The sequence below is a fragment of the Urocitellus parryii genome, chromosome 10 (genome assembly GCF_045843805.1).
Source record: "Urocitellus parryii isolate mUroPar1 chromosome 10, mUroPar1.hap1, whole genome shotgun sequence".
Classification (NCBI taxonomy): domain Eukaryota; kingdom Metazoa; phylum Chordata; class Mammalia; order Rodentia; family Sciuridae; genus Urocitellus; species Urocitellus parryii.
This window is the reverse complement of record NC_135540.1, coordinates 42,767,983-42,786,999: the sequence shown is the minus strand read 5'-3', so window position 1 is coordinate 42,786,999 and position 19,017 is coordinate 42,767,983. Positions and strand designations below refer to the sequence as shown.

General features: G+C 40.1%; 1 protein-coding gene across 2 annotated transcripts in view; it reads left to right on the top strand.

Annotated features, from left to right (window-relative positions):
- Positions 1 to 19,017, top strand: part of Unc5c (unc-5 netrin receptor C) — a 354,227-nt gene that overhangs the window by 316,642 nt on the left and 18,568 nt on the right. For both annotated transcript variants that reach the window (XM_026407463.2, XM_026407462.2), the window contains 2 exons: positions 5,934 to 6,102; positions 8,238 to 8,471. In XM_026407463.2, coding sequence (XP_026263248.2) covers positions 5,934 to 6,102; positions 8,238 to 8,471 — 403 coding nt within the window. The remainder of the gene's footprint in view (positions 1 to 5,933; positions 6,103 to 8,237; positions 8,472 to 19,017) is intronic.

The following is a 19,017-nucleotide window of genomic DNA, read 5'->3' as shown; positions in this document are numbered from 1 at the left end:
TCGTGGCAGTGGATAAGTCTGTGACAGAGAAAATGTAGGGACAGAAAGAAGAAAGCTGGGGAAACAACTTTGGGAAATATTCCCATTCAGGTTTGGGTGTAAAGAGAGAAACTAAATTACCTTGTAAGGATAAGGAACTAGATAAAGAGTTTGCATGCAGCACTGCACTTGACATGAAGGGGCTCCTCAGTGAATATTTTTGAATGAAAGAATATTTGTATAAGGATATATCAATCAACTGCAGTAGAGGGGGATCCCAAGAAACAAAGGGAAAGAGCAAGATGGCTGAGATGGTTAACAGTTCAGATGCCAAAACAAAATGTAAAGACAGAGGAAGAACAAGGAAAAATACACATTTTGTATGTACAATGCAAGTGTATGTGTATAAATAATTAGACAAAAATAATAATAAATACAGTTTGTCGCCTGTAGGAATTGGTAGTGTTTAGAATTTTTTTCCCCCAAAATTCCTGTAGAAATCACTTCAGAATGGTTTAAGGTGAGTTAAGGAAGGCCACCAAAGCTATCATATATATATCTACTAAATACAAACAGTGAAGTGTTTGTTAGGTTAAAGTGGAAGGCCAAAATTCCATTAGGTGAGTAATCATGCCTAAATCCTTTTTGTTTATTTTGACATGTTACCGTTTGGAATTTTATAAAATAGCAGTTGACATTTCTCAGTGACACTTAGAGTTATTTCTCCTTTTTGGTAGAGAGACTCCTTTCTCGTTCATGGGTCCCAAGTTCCTATGATTGAAGCAATAGCTATAAAAAGACTAAAGGGTGGAGGCAACAGAGACCAGGTATATGTAAATGTCATTCTCTCCTGATTCTGAACCATGTTTATATATTGAAATCCTACTTATAAAGAAATGTTGCAAGGTGGTTTATAAAAAATACATTATTTTCTTTTGGGTCTCAGTGGAAGGGATGAACTTAAAGAAGTGGATGAAAAAAAAAGATAAGAAAATGGGGAAAGTAAGGTTATTAAAGATAAGATAAAGTCAGGTGAGCAGCTGGAATATAATAGATTTGATATAATTCCCTGCACATTCCCTGGTAATAGATCATGAATTGACTGTTTCTAAGCTTTCAAAAGGAAAATGTGAAATAGGCCCAGAAGCTCAATTATCATTCTCTGATTCCTCAAAAACAAGACATTTTGATAATACAACCAACAGCATTCTGATAATAAAAATAGCAATGAGTTTCAAGGTCTGCTTCTATTAGTGTCCTTCAGTGGAAACAGATTATCTAAGGCCTAAGCACACATTCAGTGAAATAATTCCACAAAGACCCAGCTATTCCATCCAGAGCACAATGCTCAGTTGTTCTGGCTTCATCCAGGGATAGATTCTGCCTGTCTGGGGAAATGGTGGCATGCCCTTCAGAGTGGCTTGCATAAATATGTTTTTTTGCTCAATTGAGCTTTTGATAGCAAGTGAGTTAGATATTCCCTGTCAGGTACCTAGAGTGCAAATATTTCAAGTTGCCAGTTATGTGGGAAGGCGTGTGCTTGAAAAGGCAGCTGAGCCTAGGGTGGGACTGTCATCCCGAGAGGCCTAACAAAAGAGATGAGCATCTCATGTCCACCCAGAGGTGGATGGAGGGAGAACCATTCTTTCTTTCTAAAGAGTTTTGCTCTAACAAAACCGACAAGAAAGTCCTTACACCCATTACAAGCAACACAAAATACACCACTGTGTGAAAGAAACAAAATGACTCCTGTTTGAAATCTCGCTTTGCTCTGTGTCCTGAGGCAAGCATGTTAACTAACAGCTCTGGATATCAGTTTACCATACTGGGGAAAAAAAATGTAATATAAACACTTTACCTTACAGGTATGCCATGAGCAGCAAATGCAATTGTTCATGTGGAAATTGTGTAAATTATGCACTTCTGTGTAGAAGTTCTCCTCACTGATAATAGCAAGCAAGAAATGAAAAATATCTCTGACAAGAAACAAACTCTTATGGACTTTGTCCTACAGGCCTCAGGACCCATCCAGCATTTACCATGATATTGTCTTTGTTGGTCTTTAAGAAGTCTCTAAAATTTAATCATTGTTCATTGCTAAATTTCTACTTAATTGCTGCTTCTGCAGCTAATTTTTGCTCTCTGTTCATCTCCATTTCATCTGCAATTAATATTTACAGACTGCTTGAATAGCTTGGATAACACAAGAGACATGATGGAGTGAGGCCCTTCTCTACAAAACATGAATCAGAGTTATATTTAATTTCTACTGTTTTATGTATGCTTAGTATCCTACCTTTATATAAATAAAGGAAAGGTGAATTTAGACACTCTGACCTTTGGTTTCACAAAGTTAAATCTGATCTAAGTCACTCTTTCTGTATATGCTCAGAAATGTTTCCAATTTCAAGCCAATTTCTTTCATCTTGAAAGCATTTGAGTGTCTTATTATTTCTTCTTTGTTTTTCATCCCCTGTTATGAATTCCACTTCACCACTTCCCTATTCATTACATTCTCCCACCTCACTGGGTTAATAAATTCTTTTGACACTCATTGTCCCTCCTTCCTCCCCGCTTCCCTTGCTATCCCTCCTGCAAGAACAGTGCCCATCAATATTGCATGCCAGTGGTGTGCTTGGAGAATACCAGTCTGACAGCTCCCCAACCCAGCAGGGAATCTTCTGCTCCCTTCTGTTCCAATTCAATGACAAGAAGAACCCCTGCTTCCTATCCTTCCTGCCTTCAAGCACTGGCTGCTGACACCAGACTGAGAGACAGATGTTTCCAATCTCCAGTTATATTGCAAGGGCCACTTGAAATGGATTCCACTTTAGGCTCCTTCCTCAAAAGTTTAATACTCACTTCTTGAGGTACACTTGTAACTAAAAGGTAAGAGCAGTGCTCTGGAAAATGCAATCATTGCAGATTTTTTTTTTTCTCCTTGGAAGGAAAAGTAGAATTAAGCAATAATAAAGTCACTGCCTAAGGCAGATAGTGTAATATTAAATATGACAAAATGAAAGCAAAACTTCAGTCATGTAAGAGAATGAATTTCAGACTGGAAAGAAGGAGGACAAACTGGGTTAAAAGAAAATGAAAATCAGAGTGGAAAAGGGGATAGTAATGAGGTCTCAAGCTGCTGCTGATAACCTTATGATTTGAAGTGTAAGTACATTTCCAAGTACCTAGAAAACTTTAGATTGAATAGAGAAAACTTTGTTGTTATTCATAGAGAATGGAGACAATATTAAAAGACTAAAAGTAGGTAATGTTTGTTTGGGGTTTCTAAATAGGAAGAGAGAAAGACATAGGTTGGTGGATCTGAGTGCAATTTTAAAGTTAGAGAGGAAGCAGTGATAGCTAAGACTTTTTAAGGATAATAAATGCCAAATTTTAATTCAGAGTTTAGAACTGATAATAATTGTCATCTGTGATTGCTCCAAGATGTGACCTTACTTGTGAGGTGTGAGGTCTCTACTTTGATTTTGTGGCTACTGATGGAAGATACAAAACTCCTGGGTCAGAGACAAAGGACAGTTTGTTAGCAATCATGTCATCTAGAATATTATCTCTTTGTGCTAGTTTCCTGAGCCCAGGTTCTCAAAGGGTGATACAAAGAGCATCAGATGACATCTACACACTTACATGTTGGATTCCAGTAAAGGACCTCTGAGCTTAGGGAACCTGGGTCTTTGTAATGAGAAGGAAAACTGCCTGCCATTTGCTCCAGAGCAGACACTATTTTTATATTCCAAGGCAACTCTTCTACAAGCATCCTTGAAAAGACATTAAAGAGTGCACAGTAATATGAGAAATCCATGGAGAATTATCTTCCAACAATATTAAAAATAATAATAGCTACTATCATTCATTGAGTGTTAAATGAAGGTAAGCCAGATAAACTAACTTCTAGATGCTGTAATAAATAATATATAAACTACAGATAAAGAATAGAGAAAAATCAATTTCAAGTGGCCATTGCAATTACAAAGGAATTTGATATGTCCTTTTTAATATCTATGTGAATAAGATAAAGGGGATGTCAACTGGACAATGTACATTTTAATGGGTTTCTATTTGGTTGAACTAAATAACTCAAAGGTATTGATGCTAGATGGGAGAGAGTTTTCAAGTGGTGTCCTTGAAAAGATTTCTGTCCTTGCCTTATTCTTGCGTTACAATGTTATCAGTGATTGTAGTGAAAGCACAGATGGCAGACATATGAGATTTATGCCTAAGGATGAAAGACTGGCAGATACAGCCAATATTTGGAAGAAAGACGTAACATTAAGAAATTTACTGTGAGACTATTAAGGTAAAATCAAAAAGCTTAATTTAAATGACCATACCTAGATTCAAAAGCCATTACTGCTAACACATAACAATATAAAGTATGCCTAAGAGTCATTCATGTAAGGAACACATAGAGTGGTTAGTTTTAACAAATTACTTAACTTCCTTGGGCCTTTCATTGCCTCATTTTATAAAGGAGATACTTAGCCATACTATCTCCATCTTTCTTTCTAACTGGAGCCTTCTCAATAATATTTATAAGTAATTACTTGATTACCAGTAATCTCAGAGAACAATTTTATGATGAATGAATATAACTACACATTTCAAATCAAAGAAATAGTAGTACCTCATAGTATTTGAATATTGAGTTCACTTTAAGATTCCCCAAACTATGGTGGACACTGTAAAAATTCCATGTGAAGATGAAGAGATCTGGAGACCATATTTTGCCAGTTGTTGCTGAAAAAAGATGAGAATGTTTGGTGTGAAATGAAGATTTTGGAGTTGTAACAATCTCCAAATATATGAAACAAAGTGGGCTAGAAAACAGGTCAAAGATTGGTGAAGAGAAACTTCAGGAAACTAGATTGGGTTCATCCCAGCTAAGGATCTTTTTGAAATTTGAGTGTTTAATAAACAGGATGACCCTTTGGTAGCAATGGACTGTCAATGTGGATGTGTCTAAAGCACAGCCATGTTGTCAGAGGTTCCTGCTTTAGATAGAAGGTGATGTTCAGTGGCCTCCTGAGGGATCGTGAAATTCTTTGGATCCACATTCTCTAAGGCCAGGCTACTCTAACAGTGGCTTGAGCATTGTTATTGGGAAGGCATCAGTTTTAGTCCCTGCGCTAACCAGCACTTACGAGGTGTGAGACTTTGTACCATCCACTTAACACTTATGAGATGACTACTCACCTATCAAGATAGGTTAATTTATCCATTTGATTGTTGGTTAAAATCTTTTGGGGGAAACAATATGTTAGTCTTTAAAAAATAATAAAAGAAAAGAATTTAGATCTTTGAGGTTCTTTCTGCCCAGATCTGAATATGAGATATATAAATAAAGAGTACTTATTTTAATTTCTATAGAAATACAGTTCTATAGTGTGTCTGGTCATATTTGAAAGAATGAATCTGCCATACTAGCCTGAATTATTCCTGAAAGTCATTTGGACTAAGTTTAGCTCCAGGGTGTCCTCATTCTGAAGTGATTTTTTTTTTAAGTATTTTACAAGTTAGGTCCTAAAAACACAAAAGTATTTAAAACCCTGTGAGACCAATGGCAAGTATTATCAGAAAAGCTAGTTATATAACTTCATAAGGACTCTGTTCTTTCTCATTCCATCCTGAAAAGTATCAGCACATATATTCAGAGGAAGCTACCAAAGGCAACCTGTGTCTGAGGGAGGGAATCAAAGAGATGATGGCAAATTCCCTGTTTTCATAGAGACCTCCAGTCTTGAAAGATGAAAGCCTTGGTATAAAGAGCATGTCTTCACATTTATTTCTGCCTCACTCCCCCACTCCCCCCCCAAAAAAAAAACCCAAGAGAAAACTATTTGAACTGTTTGTACAACTTTAGATCTCAGATCTCAACAAGTACGCAGTGCATAATTACTATGAAATGTCACTGACATAGTTCTCTGCTCTCCTACCAGGCCACCCATGGAAGACTCTCAGACGCTCTTGACCCCAGTGGTGAGCTGTGGGCCTCCGGGAGCCCTGCTGACCCGCCCTGTCATCCTCACTCTGCATCACTGTGCAGATCCCAATACAGAGGACTGGAAGATCCAGCTCAAAAACCAGACAGCACAGGGACAGTGGGAGGTGAGGGGGCTTCTTTCAGAGTAAAGATGGGATTCGTGCACATCAGTAGGAGTAACTATGGGAGGCCTTCATTTCTAAAGCAAAACATCAGGGGAGAAGTTTAGGTTGTACTCAAAATGAGAGAGACTAGTTTCTGAGTAGTGTGTCTGTGTGTGTGTGTGTGTGTGTGTGTGTGTGTGTGTGTGCGCGCGCGCGTTTGTGTATGCACATATACATGCATATACATACATACACTCTTATTTTTTTAATTTATTTAAATTTGGTGGGAGAGAGTCATTGCACATTGTACCTTGGTTAGAGCATGTTAGGCACTTAATTGCAGAGAAGTATTTAAGATATAGTCTTGTGAATTTAAACTGAGAAAACAGAAAGGAAGTGTCTCCAAAGCTCTACTTTGAATGAAGAGAATCTGGGGCACCTTGTCCTTCTACATCTATTGCCATCATAACTTCAGGGCCTTCAGTGGGCCCCACTTCTCACATCAGAACCTGTCACTTAGCACCTGTATCTGAGGAATATGCTTTATCAAATAATGCCAATTATATAACTCTCTCTGTCTCTCTCTCTCTCTCTCTCTCTCTCTATATATATATATAATAAAATTATGAAATATGAAGTTGTAATATACAAAGTATGTTATACTATATATATACATAAGTATGTCATATACATGTATAATATGCAAAGTATATATTATGTACTTCATGATTACATATGGTATTTTTCATTTAGGGAACAAATTTTTAAAGATATATTTGAAGATTTAAACCCCTAATATTTTAGGAATGTAGAGTTAGCAGAATAGGAGGGCATCCTGGAATTAATTAGATTTTTCTTTCTATGGATATCTGCTACTCTTGGCCATATGAGGAGATCATGCTCTGTGTGTGTGTGTGTGTGTGTGTGTGTGTGTGTGTGTGTGTGTGTATGTATGTGTAAGGGAGATAATGGTGATTGTATCCAGAATTGTTTGTCATTGAGCTACATCCCCAGTCTGTTGTGGGTTTTTTGTTTGTTTTTTAATCGAGGTCTTACTAAATTTCTGATACTGGCCTTGAACTTGCAATCCTCCTGCCTCAGCCTCCCAAGTTGCTGGGATTATAGGCCTGTGCACCACTGCACTCAGCAAAAAAAAGTATATTAAAGACATCAAGCCTGCCAAATCTTGCCTTCCATGAAATGTGGCAAGAAAGATAGTTTGAAAAAAACAGTGTCCTGCTTTGGGAAGTAACTAGCAAGTGAATTTTGAAAGAATGCAATTGGATGGTATTGCATAAGGCCTTAGTTTTCCTAATTCTTTTCAAGTATATGGGTTTTTTTAGGGGAAAAACTGTTATACTATAATGGCACAGCAAAACATTATACTTTTAGATTAAATAATAAATATATATTAAATCATTCACTTCTCAGAAACAGAAAATAAACTAAGGTGTACTGAAGTCAGGGTAACTTATGAAGGTATTTTGGATTTTCATGTAGATTCCAGTAATGTAGATTCTAGGAAGATCAAAAAAACAGCCAAGCAAGGTAGCACAAGCCTATAATCCCAGTGGCTCAGGAGGGTGAGGCAGGAGGATTGCAAATTCAAAGCCAGACTCAGCAACTCAGTGAGACCCTGTCTCTCCATAAAATATAAAAAGGGTTAGGGATGTGGTTCAGTGGTTAAATTCCTCTGGGTTCAAACCCCAGTACCAAAAAAAAAAAATGCACTGTGTAAAAGACTTCAACATAAAGAACATTATCAGCATATAGGTGGCAAAGGGAAGAGTAGAAAAGGAGATAATTATAATTATTAAGAATGGAAGTAGAGGTCTGGGTCTGGGGCTCAGTGGTGGAGCGCTTGCCTACCAAGTGTGAGGCACTGGGTTCAATCCTCAGCACCACATAAAAATAAATAAACAAAATAAAGGCATTATGTCCATCTACAACTAAAAAAAAGAAAAAGAAAAAAGAAAAAAAGAAGAGTGGAAGTAGCAGAATCAAAAGGCCTGAGAAAGAAAGGAATAGGAAAGGATAAAGAATAATGAGCACTCAGGAGAGGAGACTACTCTGCCTACCACCACCCACAGCGACCAGCATGCATCCTCCGTGGCTTAGAAATATATATTATAAGCCCTGTCCCTTGTCTCTTCCAGGATGTAGTAGTGGTTGGAGAGGAAAACTTCACTACCCCCTGCTACATTCAGCTGGATGCAGAGGCCTGCCACATCCTCACAGAGAACCTCAGCACCTACGCCCTGGTTGGGCAATCCACCACCAAAGCCGCAGCAAAACGCCTGAAATTAGCCATCTTTGGGCCTCTCTGCTGTTCCTCCCTGGAGTACAGCATCCGGGTCTACTGTTTGGATGACACTCAGGATGCCCTGAAGGTTAGTGACTCCTGCCTGACACTCCTTCTTCTTCACTCCACTTGTAAGCCAAGGTTTGGTGTGGCTGAACACACCTGGAGATTTGTCTGTGCACATGCACCCAGGTGTGTGAACACGTGCATTCCGCCCCAAAAGACACAGTTAAAGAAACAGACAAATCTCTGGGGCCATGCTGATGTATGAGCCGTTTCCTTAATGCTGATTCCTCCCAATGGGCTACTTTTGTTTACCTTCCTTGATTTCTTTTAATGAAAAATGTAGAAGAGTTTGGCAAGGAAACCCGTGGATGGTAAATAATCTGCTTCCATGTTTATCTCAGCTGTGTTCTTCCTATAAAAGAAATTGGCGTAATTGCTCACACTGTATGTTCCTCTTGTGTGCTACTTCATTTATATGCTTTCCCATTCTTTTTACGAGGGCTGTGAGGGAGAGGGTTAGCATTTGACAACAGGCTGCTGCTTTGCAGAATAAATGAGCTTAATTCCTGGTGTGATTATTGCCATTCATTTTATCCCATTTGAAGCTTTAAGGGATATAATAAGTGCCTTTGAAAAAGTTATGATCTAGAAAGAAGAATAAAAGAAGTATGGCAAGGATGAGGAGATAAGTCAGAATGTGATGAATGTCACAGCCAAGATGCAAAGTTCATGCAAGTTCAAGAGACAGAGGCGTCATGTTATTTTGAGAAAAGATGAAAAGAAGCTAACATTTGAAATTGACCAAAGTGGAAGGTAGGGTTTTGACTAAAAATTCAATATTTCCAGGTGGAGGAAACAGCATGCAGAAACACAGAGCAAATGATGCCTCTAGGCAGGCATATTATTCCAGGAAGCCTAGAGTGACAGGTTCCTCCCATGAAGAGAGACCTTGACTTTCAGTGAGAGGAGTTGAGGTTCAATCTGATGAGTTAATAGAGATAGAGAGGTTTAAACAGAAGAAAGACATGATCAAAAATATACATTAGAAATATTAGTCTGAGGGGCTGGGATTGTGGCTCAGCGGTAGAGCACTCGCCTAGCACAGGCAGGACCTGGGTTCAATCCTCAGCACCACATAAAAATAAAGGCATTGTGTTGTGTCCATCTACACCTAAGGAAAAAAATAAATATTTTTTTAAAAAATAAATATTAGTTTGACTTCAGTGGGAAGAGAGAGTCAGTTAATAAGAAGAGCAGGATAGAGCTGAGATGATAATAGAAGAGGATGATAAATGGAACAGGAGAAAAGGTCCTGTTCAGTAACCTTTATCAGGCCTGGTCACTAACCTCAGTGGATGGAGTAAGAGATCAGACTTGTATCTCTAAATGGTAGTAAACTCAGGGGACAGGCAACTTTGAGGTTACGGCCTTAGTTCAGGCTGCTATAACAAAATACCCAGGATGGGATGGCTTAAACAACAGTTCTTTCTCACAGTTGTGGAGGCTGGAGACTTGACATCAGGGTGCCAGCTTGGCTGGGCTCTGGTAAGAGCCTCTTCCTGGTTGCAGACTGCTAACTTCTCACTGTGTCCTTACATGGTAGAGAGATTACTAGAGTTTTCCCTCACCCCAACCCTGAAGGCCCTATCTCTTAATACCACCACATTGGGGGTTGGGATCACTAAATATGAATTTTGAAGGATACAAATATTCCATCTATAACAGTGCTTATTCTTTTAGAATACTGGATTAGAAGCATAAATTGGGCATTCAGACAGAGATACCCGGGCACAGTTAGAAATACAGGTGTGGCTTTGTACCAATCTCTTGCAACCCCTGTCCTTGCCCACCTCTGGTAGTTACTTGTCTGCTGTCTACTTCTATGACATCAACTTCTTTCATTTCCATACATAAGTGAGCTCATGCAGTGTTTGTCTTTCTGTGCCTGGTATCAAAGTGTACCCCATAAATGTGTAAAACTATTATGTGTCAATTAAGGCAATGTTTAAAAAGCCATACCCAATCTTTTTGAAATAAATATAGATGTGGCTGTCCGGACAGAGAGATGATCCCAAGATATACATTCAGGAACCAACAATATTGATATTTGTCATCCAAGGTGACCAGGGAAAATACTAAAAGACAATAGAGAGAGAAAATAATAATAATAATAACAACAAAACAGTAATGTATTTCTGAGAGCTTCCTATGTACCAGGCAAAATTCCAAATATTTTGTATTAACTCATTTAATCCTCACAGAAATTCTATATCAATCTCATTATCCCCACTTGACTGATATGCTAAACATGGCACAGAAAGTTCAAGTCAGTTTTTCTAGATTGCATCAGCTACTATGAGGAGAAGTCAGGCTTTGTAGCTGCATCTGGATGTCAGGTTGAGCTGCTTGAAGAGTCACATCCTGGATGACAGGGACCAAGGAGGAGAAAGGACAGCCAGCAGGGTGCCCAAGTTGCTAAAGAAAGATGAGCATCCAGAGGAAGAAGAGAAGGGGGAAAAACAAGTCCAGGAAGCCAAGGGAAGAAATTTTTTCTGTCAGGGTATTTCCTATGGAGTTTCCATCTACAGGGTAGTTCTGGGGTCATGAAAACAAAATTGACTCAAGGGACACAAATGGGGGCAGAGAGACAAGTGAGGAGCCAATTGCAATCATCCTTCCTCATGGTGGATCTGACCAGCTTGGTTCCCAGGGGAGGGGATAAGACCCGGTGGGTTGCTTGCTGGATGTATTTTTGATGATCAAGCCTATAGGATTTTTTTTTTTGATGTGGAATAAATGATGCGAACACACAGCTCTAGTGTAAAGCTTCAGGACATTTCTTCTAGACTCCTTGAAAATGCAATACCTCTAAGACACTAAGAAGCATCATGATTTCTAAGGTAGAAATCATGCAAGGCTTAAATTCTTCTTAGGGAAAGTTGTATTTGTTTGGGGATCCTGGGATCTGATTAACACAAATCTTTTCAAAGAATTCCAGGAAAATTATTGCAAAAATCATACCATAGAAGACCCAAATCATATCTAAAGTGTTTGGTACACGTAGTTTTATTCACACACATAGTTATACTCAGAAAACTCTTGTCCTGTCTTCCCAGCAGACACACAGAGATCTATTAAAAATGCAAATGTATATTTTATAAAATACATTTGATTATGTTGATTAGAAAGCCATGCCAATGGTCAACACTGAGAAAGACCAATGAACAGCTTTTTTTGCAGTGAAAATAACCCCAAAGTAGTTTGTATTGTGGTCAGTGCTTTCCAAATAGACCTTTATAAATTTTCAGCATCTGGGGATCCAGCACTTAGCCTGAACCAAAACATGAATAATGGATGAGGCATTCTTAAACCTCATAGACTTTTAATAATGCAAAAATATCAAAATTCTAGTTGTAGGTAAATGGTCTGTCCAACATACCAAAGAGATAGTTTAGTCACATTTATACAATCTCACATTCACCCTTGAATTGTGAGTGGATTAGGAGTGGATTAGCTGGAAAAGGCCCTTCAAGGCTCAAACTTTGCCTTCTTGGCACCCTGCTTGCTAATGTTCCCTGCCAGTCTCTCTGATGTCCCTGCTTCTCTTGTCGCTCTAACCCATAGTACATCACCCCTCCCAAGTCCTTCTTCCTCCTTCAGGCCTACCCCACTCCTGTTTCATGTTCTTCCCAACCCACTAGTTCTTTATCTCAACACACATAGGAATCAGTGACGAGCTTTTGAAAGACTCACTCCAGGGCTCTACCCCAAAGGCTCTGATCTAACTTGTCTGGGTACTGAAGTTTTTTCTTACGGCTACCTGTGTTATTCTCTTGTGAACTCATCCTAAATATTTTCATCTCTTTTTTGCAACTTTGATTGTATTAAGGACAAACTTCCCTACACCCCCAAATGGTTCTTTCCCCATTTCTTTACCTGACCACATTAACTACCAGTAGATCTTCCAGGTTAACAATGCCTGTCACGAAGTCCACACCCTTGAATTCACCACAGGCCAAAAGGAAAATTCTTTGGGGGGCTGGGAATGATACTGGCCATTGAACACAGGAGTGCTTTACCACTGAGCTACATTCCTCACACCTTTTTATTTTACTTTTTATTTTTAGACAGAGTCTCAATAAAGTTATTGAGGCTGGCCTTGAGTTTGCAATGCTCTTGCTTCAGCCTTCCCAGTTGCTGGGATTACAGGTGGACACCCAACTAGGTTGAAAATTCTAATAGTTCTCATACTCCATGACTATTTCTCTGGCATCTCTCCATTTTATGGGCTGGATCTTCCTTGTGTGGCTCATTACCTGTCTCAATTCCCTTAGCACAGTCAATATCCTCATCCTAGCAAGACTTGTCTCCATCATTCTTTCTACCCATTTTATTCCAACAATTCTCTGAAATTTAGTGTCACCACTTAAATCATAATCCCTTGGCCCAGAGGTCCTCTATTCCATCATTTGATCATCCCACATTATCTACCTACCAGTATAAATGTTCTATAGCTTTCATCCTTGTTGCCAAGACCTCCAATGGTGACTGGCTTAATTAATGACTACAACCATCTTTCCTTGCTGCACACTGAAGCTGCCCTTGGTTCTTAAGGAGAAACTTGCTTAACCTTTCCTGGTCTCCTGATCTATAAAAAGTCTGTAAAATTTCCTCTGTTCTTACCCATATCTATAGGGAACTCACTTCCCACATGAAATCACCTGTCATCTTGAGCTGGAGGAGGCTTTATGAATTTCCATAGCAATGATGACCTCAAATGAACACGTATGCTCTACTACAACTTTCAGTTCTACTCTGTTGTACTGCTATGAAAAAAAAAATCATACATTTCCAATTGAGTTTAAGCAACACCTCACCTGTTTCTCCACACACTTTTATTTCTCTCTTCTAGACTGTTGGATTTCACGCAGCATTCTTCCAAGTATCTTCCACTCCCCTGAAATTCCCAGTTGTCCTGCCTCTCCATGTTTAGAAATGACCTCACCTTCCAGTGGATGCATCCTTTCTGATTACAAATCCTTAACTTCAATCTCTTCTTCCATAATTTGGACTCTGATGAAAAGAAGCTCTGCTTCTTTGTTTGTGATCTAACCCAACTCCTTGCCACTTCCATCTTTAGCATAGCAAGTAATGCCCAAAGGTGGTCCTCTCAGGACTTGATAATTTCTTAAAGTTGCTATTGTAAGTTGGGGATTCATTATGAATGACAGAAAAACTCACAAAAACATCAGAAGAGGGTAGATATGGAGCCCCTGTGGAGTAGTCACTCTCAGGGGACATAGCTGCACAGTCCTTGAAAGATTTTAGAAAAAAATGGTGGCCCAATGTCTAGAGAGGAGTGTGTCAAGAATGCTATCACATTTTATCATCTCTGGTTATATTATCATATTTATGGATGGGGAAAAAAAGAAAGTTTCCATATCAGTCATTCTCAAGTAACCTTGGTACCTTTTTTCATCTCACATATACTTCTTTGAGTTTGGCAGCTCTTATAACAAATTTTCCTGTATTTTGTTAAGCCTTGGGGCAAAATGGTCACCTGAAACTTAAAAGCCACATTTAGCAATTGTGAAGCATTCGTATGGAATCAGAATGCCAGGAGTGACTGACGGGGTAGAAGTCAAGGCTGGTGGGAAACAGTGGAATTCTTTTATACACCTTTCAGGAGGGGTTTTTCCTATGCATGAGTTTGAAGGACCAGTGGGAACAATGCTCAGGTTGAGTTCACATAAAGACATAAAGATGCTAAGAATTTTGAGAGTAGTTTGGAAATCAACTCAAATAGAGAGGTCAAGTTTATTGAAAAGATGGTATTTGGAGTATCAGAGCTTTTCTTTTTCCTTCCTCATCAGGTGATTAAAGTAATAAAAATGGTGTTTTCCTTTCATTATTTGTAAAGACTTAAATCCTAGTATAAATAGACCAGAAATTAACAGAGAGCAAGGTTATATTTGGAATAAGTTTTTAAACACCCAAGGAGAAATGTACATCTACATAAAAATAAGAAATTTCTGCCCCACTACATGAAGAGTAAAATATCTGAGACTCTGCTCCTAACAAAGGGGCTTATATAAACCCTGAGATTCAGAACATAAAAGTGGAGTTATTTTCATATAGTGTGGATAGTGTGAGATTTTCGTTGAATTTCTGACAAATGTATTTATGATATGAACCAAATCATGTGTATTGACATATTATAGCTTTATGGAGTCACCTGGAAGGTTGAAGAGTCTTTGTTGGATTCATTCAATTTTCACACACCCTAATCTAGGTTCTAATATACTCGAAGAACTCTGTGAAAGATAATATCATGTTTTAAAAAAAGAAACACTTAAAAGTGGAGAAAAATAAATGTCTTGGATGAAGCCTAGTTGAGAATTGTTTGCTACCTTCCTTGGCCATGTTGGAGACAGTCACAGGCAGCTGGTTAAGTGGGGAGGTGGTTTTATTTTCATCCTACCACCTGTCACCACCTCCACTGGCCTCTTTCTGTTGCTTCTTTCATGCCCACCTGTGCCCTGACTGAACCCAGAACTCTTCAGTCTACTTCATCTAGGCCTTTGAAGGCTGGCCTTCCATAGATTGGGCCCCATTAGCCACAGCTTTACTTACCATGCCCTCATACAAACCTTAAAATGACCGTAACTTGTGTTTTATATACTTTCATAATCTTGCTTTTGGGAATTAAATTAATCTATTCATGCATATGACACATGTGTTGCATAACGAGAAGAAAAAATGTGTTAAAAGTTTCCTAATGATTTTATCTGCCTCAGGAATACCTTGAAGATTCAAGGAGATCAAGATTATTAAATGTCCTGGAACAAAATAGGACCTAGATATGAATCTCTTAATCATCCCACAGAGGGAATTTAGACTATCATGGCATGTTAAAGATAATAGCTCAATGAAAATATTACATTGAATTTTGATGTAATTGTGGGACGCATTTCAGGTTTGTTGGTAGTTTGATCATTCAGCCATTTAATCACAAGGATCTTTTCTGGTACCTTAAAATTCACCTTTTATTTATTATCTTCTCAGGAGACTTAGCCTTGGCCCTGGCCAGTCCTGTAGCTTGGAAATGACCTGCCATGTTGAATTTATTTAAGAGACAGAGGGAGAATAGAAGTAGTGGTAGATTGAATAGTGCCCCCCCCAAGATACCTACACATTTATATTCAGAATTTGTGAATATGTATTACACAACAAAAAAACTGATTTCACTGTCATGAAACTATCTGAGATCTGCCTTGCTGTAATCTGGACAGTCTGAGTGGGTCTAATCTCATTATGTAGGTTCTTCAAAGTGGAGTCCCTTTCCCAGCTGTAGGTATAGGGAGGCATGATCATAGAAAAAGAACTGGAAATATGTGCTATGGCTAGACTTGAAGATGGAGCAAGGAAACCATGAGCCAAGGGATGTGAGAAACCTCCAGAAAGTGGAAAAGACAAAAAAAAATCAAAGTTTTCCCTTAAGCCTCAAAAAGGAAGGCAATTAGAACTTGGTTATAGACAGTTAGGCCTATGCTGGACTACTGACCTCTCTGACTGTAAGACAGTTAAGAAATGCAATGTTAGTCCAAAATGACCTAAAGCAACCTATTCCCAATACATAGATGTGAGAGGAAAACAAAAACACAGGAGTATGCCCAGGGGAATCCAAGGGGCATGGCCACTTCCTTGAATGTTACCCCTTGGCACTTTGCTTTAAAAGTGTCACAAACTTCCCTGACTTGGCAGGCTGGACGTGGCATCTCAGACCAAGAATCCATGGCAGCAACAGCTGTGGGAACAGCAGGCAGAGCCCTGGAAATGAAGTGACTTGATGTGGAAATGTTTGCACATGGTCACTAGAGTCCAGCCTTGTTATTATTAGGGATGAAGCAAGGCAGACTAACACCGAGGGAGAGCAGGGCACCCCAGCGTGAACACAGGAAGGGAAAGTAGCAACTCGAGGCTGGGTGCCAGTGAGGATGACCTGAGCAGGTGGAAGAGGCCAAGCTGACAGTCAGATGTTCCCCACTGCCTGGCTCAGCAGCCTGAGGCCCGAAGGCCAGAGGAGGAGACAGCACATGCAGGGCAGAGAGCAGCCTTGCTGAAAAACTGGCAGGGAACAGGAGAGAAGGATGGTCACTGTTTTTGGCCTCTGCTTTGGTGGAGTGCAGGCACACAGCTGTGACAGAGACAGTGGCGACAGCCACAGTAGCTAAGAGAGAAATTTCTCATCCCCAATGACCAGGGCAGGTTTCAACACAGGATTAAAGAATGAATAGAAGCAATAGAAGCAGGTTCCGCTAAATCTGTTGGCAGATGTGATTCTTTTCAACACCAGTCAGCACAATCATTGAAGGTTGGTCTTTTGAGGTTTAACCCATGTGGCATGCTGAGCTGTTCCCTGTGTCTTTCCTGTTGCAGAAGCTGGGTGAAGGTGGGGCTGGCAGCGGTACTACTGGTCCCCCAGCTTGGCCAGCACCATGGACAGAGCATAGGGGAGGGGTTCCATCTAACACAAAGGGAATAGCTGTAGTTCAAGGCTGGGTGCTGCTTCATTGTAGTCTCAGTGCAGGATCTCAGAGTCTTCTCCACAATAGCTCCCTCTGTCTGTTCATGGGCCTGATGCCATTCTCCAGCTCCTGTGCAACAATAGGCACAGCCAATCCATGATTCTGTTTCTTTTGAGAATAAGGATGCTGGAAATATAACATCTAGAAATGGTACCAAGAACAAAGCAAGACAAAGTGAAACCATGATTTAACCTCCTTTCAACCTTCTCTTCAATGGGTTATATAAGACTTACGTTTATCATCTGTTTTACCCTTTCTCTGGTGGATGAGGTTTTTAATAAGAAAGGGAAAAAATGATAGGAAAGCAATTGGGGAGGAAACGAGAGGAAAGAGAGGGAGACATACCTACACTGAAGTCTATATAATCCACCAAAAGGAAAAACAGCCCTTGAGAACCTGGAAGCTAAAAGAGATGCTTCCAAGGTGATGCAGTTTGGAGGAGTGAAGTCAGAGAAGGAGCAAGTTATTGTTCAGGGCAATGGTGAGCAGAGGGGGGTGGGGAGGAGGAGGGCAAGGAAAGAGCCTGAGAAGAACAGCCCTCACCAGAAGCAAAGGTCTCCCAAAATTGCTCTGGAGTCTCTGCCCCTCAAATTTCTTGGCCAAAGTCACCAATATTTCCCTTTGCATAACCAGCTTCAACCTGGAACCTGTGACCCTGTAGCCAGACTTTTGTGGATTTCTGGTGTTGTTTTCTGATTTGATACTAGGGACTGAAGCCAGGGGCACTCTACACTGACCTACATTCCCTGACTTTTTTTATTTTTTGAGACAGGGTCTCACTAAGTTGCAGAGGCTGATCTCAAATTTGGGATCCTCCAGCCTCAGCCTCCTGAGTCACTGAGATTATAGGTGTGTGCCACTGGACCAGGCTCAGAAACTTATATTCTTAAACATGGTCCTCAAGCATCTATGTGGCCCCAGAAACAATAGCTCCAAGACTTTCACTGAAGGGAATTTGACCAGGCTTGGAGGAACCAGGAAGAAAAAGAAGGACAAGAGAAGCAGAGAAAACAGATGCAATCTCACCTTAAAGTCATGAAGTGACAAGTTATGAGATTAGAAAAAATGGAGCAGAGGAGTCATAGGGCTTCCAGGGGCATCCCTTTCCTGCCTCTCTTTGTCAGGCCCAGTGCAGCAGATCCTATCATGTAGGAGCCGGGAGCATTCTGGGCACAGGCCAGAGCTACTCCCTTTTCATGCACAGGCCTTTAAAACAGCTTGAATTTATTAGGGCTCTTAAGTGGCCCAGGCTAATGGCTCGGCCTGGATAATGTCTTGGTTTAATTGGTTATTGTGCAAGCTGCTTGTTTCTACTGTGGAATCCCCTGTTGCCGCCTTTGGAGCAATCCCTCACAGCTTCTGGAATCTATTCAGCCCTCACTCAGGCTCATGCTGGAAGCTGCCACTGCACTGTGCCATCCCACAGGATTGCTTGGATCCCTAGAAACACTAGACTCCCGGTGTCATTCCTGCTGAGGCTCCCAGGTGTAGACATGCATGTTGTCATGGAGGGTGGGCTAGGGGCACCTCTGTGAATAACTGACTCTGTGAGTACGTTTTCAAGGTAAAGGGAGAGGGATGGAGATAGAACCATGCATGGATTTCCTTCTCGTGTAGCACAGCAAGCTCAGCAGAGCAATAGTGGATTGCCCAGAGTCTGACCCAGCACCTAGGGTGAGTGATGCTACCAGTTGGAAAGACAACTCCTACAGAAGAAGATGATATTTATATTTCTAAAAGCAGAGCCTAGATGGCATTTCTTTTCAAGGTCATAATATTTTTCTTAAGTCTTCCTAAATCTTTTGACCTTAAGTATATTTGGTACTTGTTCTCTCCAAAGATGTGGGGAATAGACTAACCTTTGTGATCCAGAATCAGTGTGTCTAGGAGCTGCTTTAGAGCTGAGCACATGACAGTGTGTTTAGGTATTCACATGTCGGTCTCCCCCACGGACCAGGAGCTGTTGGAGGCTAGACTGAGACTCCCTTGCCTGCATGCTCTAGACCCTAACATGACTCCTACCAGGCCTTGCACCTCTCA